At 39.0% G+C, this 14434-nt stretch overlaps 3 protein-coding genes across 3 annotated transcripts; all 3 read right to left on the bottom strand.

Moving 5' to 3' along the window:
* Positions 1-1004: 1004 nt before the first annotated feature.
* Positions 1005-1733, bottom strand: LOC113272348 (F-box protein At3g07870-like). The gene has a single exon (XM_026522198.1). The coding sequence runs from the start codon at positions 1731-1733 to the stop codon at positions 1005-1007; it is 729 nt and encodes a 242-aa protein (XP_026377983.1).
* Positions 1734-6061: 4328 nt separating this feature from the next.
* Positions 6062-7426, bottom strand: LOC113272347 (nucleolin-like). Its single transcript, XM_026522197.1, has 3 exons — positions 7287-7426; positions 6608-6710; positions 6062-6304 (listed from the first exon to the last, which is right to left on the bottom strand). The coding sequence occupies exons 1-3, from the start codon at positions 7424-7426 to the stop codon at positions 6062-6064; spliced, it is 486 nt and encodes a 161-aa protein (XP_026377982.1).
* Positions 7427-9105: 1679 nt separating this feature from the next.
* On the bottom strand, positions 9106-12576 carry LOC113272346 (pre-mRNA-splicing factor ATP-dependent RNA helicase DEAH7-like). Its single transcript, XM_026522196.1, has one exon. The coding sequence runs from the start codon at positions 12574-12576 to the stop codon at positions 9106-9108; it is 3471 nt and encodes a 1156-aa protein (XP_026377981.1).
* Positions 12577-14434: the final 1858 nt, after the last annotated feature.

Raw genomic sequence — 14434 nt, 5'->3', positions numbered from 1 at the left:
TCAGTCATCAGAATTCCTGTGGGATTCAAATGTTACTGAACCTGTGACACTGAATCTAGATGATACAGATGGTCGAAGTCTTGCTATCTGATAGTAAACTGTATACAGTATCATAGTAAACTGTTTAGTCATCAGATTTTAATCGAAACTGTATACAGTATCATAGTTGAGGGTTTCTTTCTCTTTCTAAGCTGCATATCCACTCTCATCACAACTGCGAACACTATTAAAAATTGGACACCTTTTTATCTCTCTAGATAATCTCCCCCTTCTCATACCATGACAAGGTTCTGCCTAAAAGCTAGTGTTCACAGTTCTTATGAAATTCACTGACTAACTAAGACAGGATTTTCTATTATTTCCTACCTGGAGCAACATATTTTCTCAATGAACGAATTCAGCAAATTAAAGTCACATGCTAAATCTTAAGATGGCAGCCTTATATGATATATGATTAAGCAGAGAAGTAAGAACCAAATAGATGACAGGGAGCTAGGACCACCAGGATAGGTCTCCATTTCCTTAGTTTTTAAACACGACACAAGCTTACCAATGTAAGCATCACATTCTCCATCAAGATTTACTATAACTTGTAAATAGCTAGCAAATTGTGCAATTAACATAGCAACATAGCTTGTAACAGGCTACAAGAGTAATGCATAGATATTATAACATCATTACTAAACAAGAGTAGTTCATAGATATTCATAGCATAATAAAATGAGAAAACAAGATTTCAACTAAGCAAGAGCAGTTCGTAGATATTCATAGCATAATAACAAGATACAAAGTAATCTCAGAAATGATTAAAATCTCAATGAAGGGTATCAGTTTATACTTACCTAGAGATATCTTACTCCGAATTGATGCTTGTAAGGCTAAGCACTGCTATCTATCACCTCACTTGAGCTTGCTCTTTCATTGGATTGCATTGTTTTTGCATCTTTTTCTCCTAATACTTTTAATGAAACTAAGGTGTTCTTGTGACGGATTACTTCATAAAATTACTTGCCAAAATCGATATTCGTTGATGAAGCTTCTGACTTGAAAACATAAATTTTGCTCCGACAGCTACCCCCATTTAGCAGAAACCTACGACTCCTCGTATACCCAAATGGCCATAATATTCCATTGCCCGAAGAATCAAACCTAATCTCTTTACTCCAACAGCTCAAGTTTTTGTTCTTCTCCATTAACCATATTTCACCACCACGATTATCACTATAAGTAACACTTAGAAAATCACCTAAAACCCCAAGCATAGCATAACAGTTTCGCATAGGAGGTGGTAGTGGAAGCTCACTAAACTTCTCATCAGCCAAATGGAAAGCAAGAATGTTATTTTTGTCCTGGTTCACCCAATGAAGAGCTTCATTTGCAAACACACCCACCTCACGTCCATGAAGATCCATACCTTTCCACTCCATCTCTCCCAAATTTCTCCATCCATTGCTGCTGCCAAGAGTGTATACTTGAAAAATTGAAAAATTTGGTTTGTCCGGGTGAAGACAGATTCTAACAACCTTGTACTCCTTGGTTGAATGGCTGTAACCAAATCCACTCTTGTAATATCCTTCAAAACGTGGAAGGGTAATATATTCTCTCATGATTGGATTACAGATATAAGAAGGTCCACGTTCAAAAGATTTCTCTAAGCAAATTAAACCACTACAAGACCCGACAAAAGAATAACAATCAGGGCCAACATCTAATGAAGGGTTCAAATCTACCATTGATTTTCTACTAAACTGTGTCTCATGACTCTCATGACAATTCTCATCATATTCGGCATAATAAAATTTATTCACCACCTCACCAGCAAAACCAACTCACAGACTCGAGAAAATAAACCTCGTTTAATTGGGGCTCCCTAAAAACAATTAGGGGCCTCACACTACAAGACAAAAAAGGGTCATCAAATAACAATTGGAGGTTAACCCTTATCCCAATATTTTTTAAATGTCTAAACTACCCAAAGTGATTAGTGCTAATGATTAGTTAAGTTAAGCTAATTAGTTTGTTTAAGTTAAAATCAGATTTAAGAGTTAAAATTTGGGGGAAAAAATAATAGTGTTTTTGTGTGTTGAGAAGAATAAGAGGAGTTTTTGTGGGAAAAGTAAGGGTTTTTAGAAATGAGTGATTCTAGTGGAGGGAACGATGTTGGTGAAGCTTCAAATAACAACCATGATTGTGTTGAAGGTGAGATTGCCTCAACTAATCCTATGGATTGGATGTTTGATAAAGAGATGTTAATAGAGGAAGCCATGAATATTGGTGCAAATGAAGATCCCATTGCTCAAAATGAAGGAACCAACCCTCAAAATGAGGAACCCCAAGCTCAAAATAATCAGGTAAACATCTTATACCCTTCGATTTGTGTGTTTGTTTCTCCAAGTGGTCAAATCATCACCACTATGGAACAACTCAGTGTAAGGGTCGTCAGAGTCGGGGGGTGTATACCCAAACGACTCTATGAGGTCATCAGTATATTGACACTACCAATAACGACTCAAACCTGCAACTTTTCCAGGTTATGAAAAATCGTTAGGGTAGTGTGATACAGATTAACGACCCTTCTTAGGTAGGTCACATAGAGTCGTTATGTTGTTTGGTTAACAAGGGAACGACTCTAAAATCAAAACTCTCTGTAAAATGTAACACTTAAGGTCGTCATATTTCATTCCATCTACGTCCTCCATGACTTTTAATTAGCGACTAATAATTCCTATTTCATTTCAAAGTAAGATATCAATGGCGATGGTAGCATGGGAGCTGGACGAAGATATGGATCTCGTAAAATCTTTCGTAGCACTTTCTGTGCACGTCCCAATGAAATCTATTCAATGTTTTGGAAGAGAGTTAGAGAATTCTTTTATGGACGCACGACAAATCCTAATAACCGAAAATGGAGAGATCGAGCGTTTCGATTCAACTACATAAAAAGTGCAATGCGAGAATATGCTGTAGTTAGAAATATGGTGTACGACCATCATCCTCGTGATCCTCTAAGAGAAAAGGTGAGTAATCCCATAATTTTATACCAAAGTCCTTTTTTTTCCGGATACTTACAATTATCCATTCATTGAATTTCATCTCGAACGGTTCAAAGGGTTATGGAGAATTCGTAATGGGGAAACAATGTTCGTTCACCACAAGGAATATACCATGTTGTACCGTCGCGCCAAGACCTTCATCGACGAACACTTGATGTGTCGAATTCAAGAATATCCATATTAAGTCTTATGTGATGCTTGAACTATGTGGTGTTATTTCGTTAATGATATAAGTGTATTCGTATCTTTTGTAACTCAGGGTCATCATTGGTTTTCATATAACCCATAACGACACTCTCCATGAAAATAAATATGTTCTTTCTGTAATTATTTCTCGTTGCGCCGTCATTAATTTTCATATCAAAAGTAACGACTCTTGTTACTTAAAAAACAGAATTCTCTGGGTTTAATTTAGTAAGGGTCGTTACGCTCCTATATGATTATGCTAATGACTCTATGGTGGAAAAGATTGGCTCATCTCCTGGATGTTTTTGTTACACAGAGTCGTCACTTGTTTCCATATAAATGGTAACGACTGTATATATATGGAAAAAAAAAAAGTGAATCTCTGGTTAATTTTTACGTTGCGTCGTTAATACGTTATATGAATAATATAACGACGCTTGATGTGTTTCAACAATTTGGTATACAGTCGTCAGCTTACTATATTATAGGATGACGACACATAGGATGGATCATTTGTTTGAAGATATATTATTTGATAACTATAACAGTAATTTGAAAAAAAAAATACCTACTAACATATTAAATAAAACCACATTGTTTTAAGGATCCATTCGAACCAGCAGTAGATAGTTGTATCAAACAAAAACCAAACAAACAAACAGACATAAGTTCAAGTATACAATAACTAAAGGTCGTCCATTAAAACATTATAAGAACATCTACTCATCCAAGAATACGACCTCCACCTCAGCCTCGACCTCCACCTCGGCCTCCCTGACTTCCTTCACCAGCTGATGTCCGGCTTCTCCAATTACGGCCTTGACTTGCACTAGCATATTCTATATCCTCCGAGCTATCCTCACCTTGGCTTCCTCCACCTTGACTTGCTTCACACTGTTGAGCACGTTCTTGTCTCATTTGTTCCCGGGTTTTCCTGGGCCTCTTACATTGCTTAGCCAGATCGGCAAACATTTTCTTCGCTTGTGGATTTTCAATGTGGTTGCAATAATCAGCGTACTTACGATGTCGCTCAGGTTCTACCACTTCTCCTTTGTCGGCCGAGCAAAAAAATTCCTTGACAAGAATCTTCATTCGTTCCCTCTATTTGCATTCAAATATCAATTCATATTAAATAACTTATATTTGTATATACATGAATAACAAAATTTCAAAAATAAAATACTTACCACAAGCTTAAGAATGGTAGAATCATCTCTGTTGTCAGATGTAGAAGCAGAGGAAGATACCTTGTTGCTCCTTCGAGTGTCGGGAGGATCTATCCGGATGACCCGGGGGTGAGAGAAGCGTCCATACCATTCCAAGTAATCTTCTGTGGAATCGTGTCCTTCATTCATATGCTCCCAATAAGAGACGTCTATCTTGATATCATGCTTGTGCTTATCATCCCAATGCTTGGTCTTAGGTTCAGGTTCGTAAACTACCATTAAGTCCGAGTTGTCAGACTAACGTTTGTCTAACTTGTGCTTGAATCGCGGTTCATAATCCGGTGTGGGTGAATCTTGAATAAACCAAAGCTGACGCATGATTCTCATCGAATTATACATTGAAAATCCGTAAGGGTAAAATAGAGGGCCACTGTAATATACGACGTCTTCCATTGCGCTCACCCTGTCATTCTTATAAGGATCAAAGTTTACCTCTTCAACTGTGATGTTGTCCAATTTTTGGCGCATTTCTAACAACGCATCCTTTTGTTCCTTATCCTGACAGCCACTGTACAAGTATCGAATCCCTCTTGGTTTAGTTTTGTTCCATTATGGGTTGATTGTGACGTCGGGATTGTCTTTGATCAATGAAGGGAAACGATCGTAAATCCACACCTATATTGACACCAAATAAACATAAAATAAAACAATCCAATAGGTATAAAAATATTCAAAGAACAAATAAACATAAATAAAGGAGGCAACAATGTTCAATCCAATTACCTGGAGTAGAGCCGTATTTCCATGAATTTGAGAAGATCGTTCCCGAGATGCAATTGATAACTGACAATTCAAATGCGCTACCATGAAAGTCCCCCAAGAGTACTTGTTCACATCTTCTAAAGGATCCAAAATTTGAAGAAGCTTGACACTCACCCGGTTACCCTTACTGTCGGGAAATATAACCGACGCAAGTGTGTACAAAAAATACCCAGCCGCCGCATAACGACATTCCATATCAGAGAAACCATCAACTTTTTCTTTGATTAGTCTTCCAGCAAACTTCTCCCTAATATCTACGAGTTTGAACTCCTTCTTCGGGTATTTCTTTCCCTTCACGAAAAGGCCATGTGTGGTCTCTTGATCCCAGCCAAAAAATTTCTCGGTTAATGCATAAATTTCTTCACGACTAAGCCTTTTCTTAAACTTGTCATTGGTGGACTTTCCTTCGACCGGCAGCCCATATATCTGATCTGCATCATCGGGTGTCAATGCCATCTCACTAAAAGGGAATTGGAATGTATCGGTTTCGCCGTAAAACCTCTCACTGAAACTTGATACTGCAACCTTGTCATATGTAATCACAGAGTTCACAACGGCAGTATACAGAGAAGAGTTTTCAATAATCTCTTTGACTCTTTCACATTCATCTTTTAGATCGCACAAGGACATTTTCACATAAGAAGATTGCCGCCTGAATAGACGTACGGCATTCTTATGATCCTACAAAAGAAAAAACAAGTAAATATAAAAAAATAAAATGAAAGTTAACATCAACAAATCAAATATAAAAGCAAAGTTGAGATTGTTACGATTGTTTCGTAGATGGTACGATCCCACGATCTGAGATATCCAAATAGAACTTTGCAGCCATCTTTAGGTTCTCCTCTTGCTTTCTTCCAGCTGAAAATGTTGGGGGGGAATGTGTCTCGCGCTCTCTGCAACTGGCTTTCTATCCTTCTGTCTCGACGGTTTCGCCTGCTCTTCCACTATCTCCTCATCATCATGATAAACACTCTTACCATCATTACCTTCATCATCCTCTTTCTCCTCCTCCTCATCTTCATCAATACCACCAACACCCTTACCATCATTACCTTCATCCTCCTCCTCCTCCTCCTCCTCCTCCTCATCATCATCATCATCACCACCACCAACACCCTTACCATCATTACCTTCATCCTCCTCCTCCTCCTCCTTATCATCATCATCACCACCACCACCACCACCATCACCTAGGCCAGAACTACCATTACCACCACCATTACCATCGTTACCATCGTCATCATCATCATAAATCTCTTCTTGTTCCCTAATTTCTTCTTCATCGCTTCCGGAAGCAGATACAACAGGGGTGGAAGAAGGTGACGAATCCAACTAATCATTATTTGGGTCTCTTGGTTCGTTGATTGACAAGGGTACCTCATCCGGCTTTTTTCCTCGGAATGGACCAGCATTTAAGTATCTGGTGTGTCGGGGAGGTTTGGAAGGAGGAGTGGGCATGTGTTTCTTGTCTTTCTTTTTACTACAATTGTACATACACAAAAAAGGAACAAATAAGTCAAGTGTTTCATGATATCAAAACAAGGGTCATCACCTTATTCTTTAAAACAAAAACGACTCTCACAGAAAATATGACGACTCTAACAAAAAATGTGACGACCATATCCATATTTTAGACAGTGAGTATTTTTGTTTTGCAACTAGGGTCGTCATCTGTTACTATATAGGGGTAACGACTCTAATATAAACCAAAAGAGTTCAATGACGACTCGGATAGATATATTGACGACACTTCCAATTATTAAGACAGAGAGACTGTTCGTAACAGAATTAGGGTCGTCAACAGATTCGATTACAGAGGTAACGACCCAAATCTAGGGCAAAAATTTGTAGTAGCAGAATTTGGGTCGTTATCTAAAACTTCATACATCTTAACGATTTTTCATAGTGTATACATGCATATGAAGAATCGTTAATTTTTAAGAAAATACAGAGTAACGACCCATTCACTGTAACTGAAAAAAATCGGTTCCAAAACTCAATTTCACAATCAAAACTCAAGAAAAAATCAAAACAAAGTGGGTCTTAGTTCACTTACTTTCTAATCAGCGTCATTTCTTCTTCTAATTCTTCCCGGCTTGATACTGCAACCTTGGTTTTGAGATTAATCTTCAATTTGGGTTTCTCTACCAATTTAGGGTTACCAAACTTTCCTTTGTACTCATTGGTTTGAGCCATGTCTGTGGAAGAAGTTAATCGTCGATTGAGTTTTTCGTATCGACGATTACGATGATGAATCGGCGAAGAAAAAAAAATTGGTCGTCAATGGTGGAAATGGGACTGCTCGAGTGGGAGAGAGGGGGGAGGGGAGGGGAGAAAACTGATTTTGGTTTTAGAAATTGAATGGGGGCCTTATGTTTAGGGTTAATTAGGTTTTAAGCAGAAAGGGTAAAATGGTATTTTCACCACCTTTTGGAACCCCCTAGATTTTTTGGAGTGTGTATAAATTGGTCAGGGCCCCTAATTGTTTTTAGGAGGCCCCAATTAAACGAGGAAAATAAAGCATAGCTTACCTGAATTATCAGCAGAATCAAGATGATTGATGTATAACTGACAGAAGGGATGGATGAAGAATAAGATCTCTCCACAGTTTACATACCTGCTTGCACTCTAGAATTGATTCAGCTGGTATCCTAACCAGTATGTCTTGTATCATCTCATCCGGTAGAGGTAGATTGTTAGATCCATCCTTCGTCATGAAACCCTTCTTCATCATGAAACCAACGGGGGAAACATATCGCCTTTTTCTGTGGTTTGATAGAGAAAAGGAGATGAATTTAGTTCCTCCGACCCAATTTTTTTACTTTATAAAGTTTCGGTCTGATATATATGTCTAAAGAAGAATCTGGTCCAATTAAGTTAGTTTGGGTTTAAGTCAGATTAGTATTACGGGTCAAATTGCATTTTCGTCATGCTCTGAGGATCGGGCGAATATGTTGAGTCAACCCCGTACTTCTAAATCCAAACTTTTCATTAACATAGCAACATAGATATTATAACATCATTACTAAACAATAGTAGTTCATAGATATTCGTAATAACATGAGTAAACAAGAGTAATCTCAGAATGATTAAAATGTCAATGAAGGGTATTAGTCTAAACTTACCTAAAGATATCTTACTTCGAATTGATGCTTGTAAGGCTAAGCAGTGCTATCTATCACCTCACTTGAACTTGCTCTTTCATTAGATTCCATTGTTTTTGTATTCTTTTCTCCTAATACTTTTAATGAAACTAAGGTGTTCTTGTGACGGATTACTTCAGAAACAACCTTGTCAAAATCAATATCCGTGAATGAAGCTTCTGAATCATAAATATAAATTTTGCTCTCCCACTTATATACCCAGAGAACAGAAACCTACCACTCCTCGTATACCCAAATGGCCCCGGTAACCCAATGCCCAAAGAATCATACCTAATCTTTTTACTCAAGTCATCATAATTATTATTTTTGTTCTTCTTCGATAACCATATTTCAGGATAAATTTTTGATGTGGGCGTTCTTTGATGGGGGCATGAGGGACAAATCAGGAATTGACATGTGTTTTTCATATTAATTGATTCAACTAATTTTGCTTCCAAAAATATCAAAGATAAAATATAAGCAATTAAGATAACCAATATTTTCTCAAAAAATAAACTTGTCTTGTTTTTTTTGGAAACAAAATTTGTTGGAATAAGTAGCACTTAGAATCCAAACTAGCATAGCATCGTAGCTTGTAACAGGCTACAAGAGTAATACATAAGATTTCAACTAAACAAGAGTAGTCCGTAGATATTCATAGCATAATAACAAGATACAAAGTAATATCAGAAATGATTAAAATCTCAATGAAGGGTTTCAGTTTATACATATTCACAATCCAAACTTTTTTGGTCTTAGATAAGTGGACGAACATTTGGTATATCCAGGCATTAAAATCTGTTGCTGCTGCTTAGCCCTCTTCTGCTTCTCTTTTTCCTTGTTTACCTTCTCCATTTCTGCTTGCTCCTTCCTCAAATTCTCCATCTCTTCCTCCATTGCAGTCTTCACGTCTTTTTGCTTCTTCTTGTGATCCAACATCGAGGTATCTGAATCCTTGACTGAAAAAAACATTGGACCCATCTCCGCTAACCACTGTGGCTCCACTTCCGTTGCACATTGCATATATTCCTTGGTAGTTAAAATCAATTCATGATACACCACATAATCTGGAGAGTGACCCAGTCCATACAGAGCACTATGTTTAGGAAGGTGACACGGCATCCCATTGCGGCAGTTCACATACTCACCGATCCCCTTTAGTCTGGCAGCATTGTGGAAGTAGGAAGAGCATATAGCCTTACGTACGACATCCCAATCCAGACCACACGTGGTTAGTGGGATCTTCAAGGTCTTCAAAATGTCTAGTAACTGTGACCTCACCTCTCTGGCCTTTCTTAATATTTTCACATGCAAATAATGGTCGTTACACCAGTCACCACGGTATTGATTTGCTTTCCACTGCTGGTATACATTGAGCAACGTCAGGTGATCAGACTCTGGCACAAAAAACTTCTCCCTGGCTGCATCACTTTCCTCAGCACGCGCTTTTGGCCTAAAGAATACATTGCTCACTGATAACATGGACACAATTATCAACACCTCGTTTAAGCATCCAAGTTGTCCTCCAATTAGAAGCATTTTTGCAAGTGATGGATCCAATGGGAACTCCACCATCATCCACCCCAGCTCTGTCAGACTCCCAACGTTATTCAAGGCACCCAGTATCCACAATTGGTACATCGAGTTGAGGATATTATCTTGAGGTGGCGGGTCCATGAAGTCAAAATCCAGCAGGTTCTCAATCTTCAGTGATTTCAGCAATAGAACAACATTACCAAGATTAGTCCTTTGAATCTCAGGTACAGGACTCGGAAGCATTTCTTTATCAAAAGCAGACTTAGTGTAAAGCCTGTAGCATTGACCTGGGCCTGTTCTGCCTGCACGACCTGCACGTTGTTTAGCAGCAGCTTGGCTGACTGGAAACACTTGGAGTGCATCCATACCCATCCTAGGATTGTACACTTTCATCTTACTATAACCACTGTCAATCACATACAGGATACCATCCACCGTCAGTGACGTCTCAGCAATATTAGTTGCAACGATACATTTCCGCGCCCCATCTTCAGCTTTTTGAAAGATTTTGGCTTGCAGATCAGCTGGAAGTTGGGAGTATATTGGGAGTATCAACAGTTTAGGAACCCGTTTAGGAACCCCTTTCTTGGTGGTGGAAGCAAGGTCATCCATACGCTCTTGTAGGGAAAAGCAAGTTGCTTCAATCTCTTCTTGACCAGTCATAAAAATTAAGATATCACCAGGAGGGCACGTGATATGAATGGACATGGCCTGCTTCACGGCACCTTCGACATAGTCTTCGCAAGGACACTTACTATGAAAGATATCAACGTCAAACGTCCTCCCCTCGATTTCGAAGAGTGGAGCACCTCCAAAAAAGTTGGAGAATTTCTGAGCGTCCAGGGTTGCAGATGTCACAATGAGCTTAAAGTCACGACGCTGAGAAACAACTTTTTTCAAAATTCCAAACAGCACATCCGTATTTAGAGATCTTTCATGTGCTTCATCCATGACTATGACACTATATTTAGCGAGATCAGAATCCTTTAGTGTCTCACGTAGAAGTACTCCATCGGTCATGTACTTTATCTTTGTATTTGGACCAGTCACATCTTCGAACCGAATAGCATAACCAACTTTATCACCTAGCTCAGTCTCCATTTCTTCACTGACTCTCTTTGCAACACTCATTGCTGCAACACGCCTTGGTTGTGTGCAACCGACAATTCCCTCTGTTGTATATCCCTCTTCACACAGATACTGTGTAAGTTGAGTTGTTTTTCCTGACCCAGTTTCTCCCACTATAATGATCACCTGATTTTCACGAATTACCTGCATCAACTCATCACGCCTAGAATATATCGGCAGGTATTGACGTTGCTCCAGTAAAGTTTTTGACTTGCCAAATTCACTAACAGCTTCGCCCTTCACCTGCATGTGCTGGGAGAACTTAGCATCCTTCTTGAAGTCAATTTCACCCTTATCCCCAACTGCATTAGTATCTGCATCGATCTGCTCCGTTGTCTTTTCAATACCCAGGATATCACCAAGATTTGATCCCGCGAGTTCCCAAAACCTTTGACGAGATTTATTTTGACTTTGTTTCTCATGGATTTCTCGGACTAGAGCAGATCCTTTGCGTGATATAATCGCCATATCTAAAGTGGGATCCTTCAAGGGCACTACAGGATCTGCTTGTTTCGTGAAGACCACTCTTCCATCCAGGAAAAGAGGCTTTATATCATGAATCAGGAGATTAACTCTGCATTCATCCTCATCTTCGATTTCGGTTTCGGTTTGCACCTTTGTTCCTCTAACGGCTCCGGATCTCATAAGCTGCCGGTCTTCCCATTGTGAATAATCAGTCGTCATCTGTGATAATTTTTTGGTTTGTGCAAGTGTCATCAAACTTCCATCCTTGCGAACCAGTTTCTTGACCACCTCTGCCTTTTTGTTTCTGAAAGAAGACTCATCCCCAAGAAAAGCTGATGAGCTATCACCATCAAAAGTTGTGTTACCCTCATCTCTATCATACCATGCTCGATCAGCATCGTACTCCATCTGTAAACGCAACTTTTCTGTGATCTCATTACTTTTTGCCCTACTGGAAGAACGTTCATCTACACCATTATCCTTCGAAGAACTTGAATATCTCACTGAGGATGTCCCAGAAGCACGTATCGGGACTGGAGATGGGGTTACATAGTCCCATGGAGAAGCAGCAGACCTTGCATAAGATGGTGCATCGCCCAGCCATGGGGACACCAAATGACCATCAGGTGATGAACTAACAAGCATTGGGGCTGGTGAAGGCCGGTACCTCCTACTAGGTGTTGAATGACCATCTCTACCTGGGGTGTCTTCCCATTCCCATCTTCCATCATCCCAGACAGATCTTCCAGGTGTCGGACATTCATATTTGCTTCGCTCTCTCCGGGAGTCTTCACGGTACCTTTGACCAGTGCCATCATATCTTTGCCTCACACTTCTACTCTCTGAAATAGTATCATCCCTGAAATCTCTTCGTTTATGTTTTCCAACACTTCTCAATTCTCGTTTTGCGTTCGCCAGCACATCCAAACCTAGAAGAGATTTCTTCTCGCGAGTTCTAGAAACCACTCTATCCTTTCCAGGAACACATAACCCTCCATAGCTAACTTCATCTGATTTCGATAATCTCACTGCCACTGCGTACAGGTCAATTTCCCCATGATAACCTCCCTCCATGTCCACCGGTTTCTCTTTACCAAATTCAATTTTCCTCACTGTCAATCTAGCGGACTTGGAACCAAAAGATCCAACAAACAAACTTGTGTGTGTACAATCAGTCCACTCACAGCAGCAAATAATTTTTCTTATAACCAAATAATAACGCAGGTGCCTTCTTATATAGGCTTCAATAATTCCTAAGAATCACCCTAAAAGGAAACCATCTTAAAACAAGACTTGGTCTAGGAAAAGGAAATCATCCTAAAAGTAAGACTTGGACCAGGAAAAGGAAACCATCCTAGAACAAGACTTTGACAGGAAAAGGAAACCACCCTAAAATAAGCTCAGGCACAATATTTTTTTTGATGAAGCTATTGTTAAGGATATTCCTAAAGTAGGATTCCCTTCTCTGGTGAGGATAAGTTGAGATGGAAGCCAGCTGCTAGCGGCATTTTCTTTTTTAAGTCAGCCTACAGAGCCATTCTTAATGGTTATGGCAGTCTAGAACATAACCCGACTGGAAATAATGTCACAGTTAATATGACCTTCATATGCTAGTTACCTGTTGATTTAGGTTCACTTAACTGAAGTTATTCGAACTTGCTCAAATAGAGTTTTATGTTACAGGCAGTAAGTACCGTCAACCTCTGCAGATGATGCGGATGGCGGTTAGACTGTATTATCACTTTATCTGTTGTAATTGTTCCATCTTTCATTGCTTTTGTTTCTCTTATATCTGCAGCTGACCATTGAGAGGAAAAGGCTGGTCCAGGAGAGGGACTATCATGGGCTCAACAACACATATATCTTTACTATAGGTAAACATATCTTTTTCTCCGTTCTGCATTTCCATTACCATTTGGTTGTGGTCAGTCAGGAGCTTAAACCTAAATAAGTCATGGTAAAAGAGTTTGTCATTCCCGTCACACCTGAATTGCAAGATATAATCGACATATCGGAAGCGGAATCCTGCAAGGGCATTAGAGGATCGGCTTGTTTCGTGAAGACAACTCTTCCATCCAGAAAAGGAGGCTTTGTATCTGCAACTGATGCATAAAATACTTTTGTAAGCACTCCACTGTACATAGAGATTATAAGTGGGTTATCACAAGATTATACCAAAAGTCAATGCTTTTACTGGCTCAAACAAGGGTGGGATGCTTTGTATATAAAAAAAAATATATTCGTTTGTACTTTAAACTATGAGATGCAATTTGGCATTTGGTACGCTTCAACTTTCCTAAACTAGCAATATAATAGTCCTTAATTTAACTTAGGTTACCGGTGTACATATAGTTACCAGTACATGACGATTACCTTGAGAACATACAAATATGTAACCAAGAATAGACACTTAAAGCAAAATAACCCAATGATAGTTTAGGAAAGCACTATTTGCATGTGCTTGCTTCAAGCACTATTTGTATGTGCTTGCTTCGAGCACATACAAGAACATACAAATAGTGCTGCACTACTATCATACAAAATAAAATACAAAATAACCTAAATCTACAAAAGAGTATAAAAAATCTACAAAAGAGAATAAAAAACAATGATAGTCTATTACTGCCATTAATTTCTTAAAGAGGTGAATTATGTAAACTGTGCATAGCATACCATGAACAAGTAGAATAACTCGGTTAGCACAACTGTTCCTCTAAAAGCTCCTGATCTCAGAAGCTGGCAGTCCTCCCATCGTGCCTTATCAGCGGTTATTGGAGTTAATTTTTTGCTCTTCCCAAGTGTCATCATTGTCCCATCCTTGCAAACCTGTCACAAAATCCATATAAGGAACAATCTATGGAAACATTTTTTGAACGGAGAGCAACCAGCAAATAGAGGATACTACGAGAAAAAAGACACTCCCACAAATAGC

Source organism: Papaver somniferum, chromosome 4, assembly GCF_003573695.1.
Source record: "Papaver somniferum cultivar HN1 chromosome 4, ASM357369v1, whole genome shotgun sequence".
Classification (NCBI taxonomy): Eukaryota; Viridiplantae; Streptophyta; class Magnoliopsida; order Ranunculales; family Papaveraceae; genus Papaver; species Papaver somniferum.
This window is presented reverse-complemented; position numbering and strand designations above follow the sequence as displayed.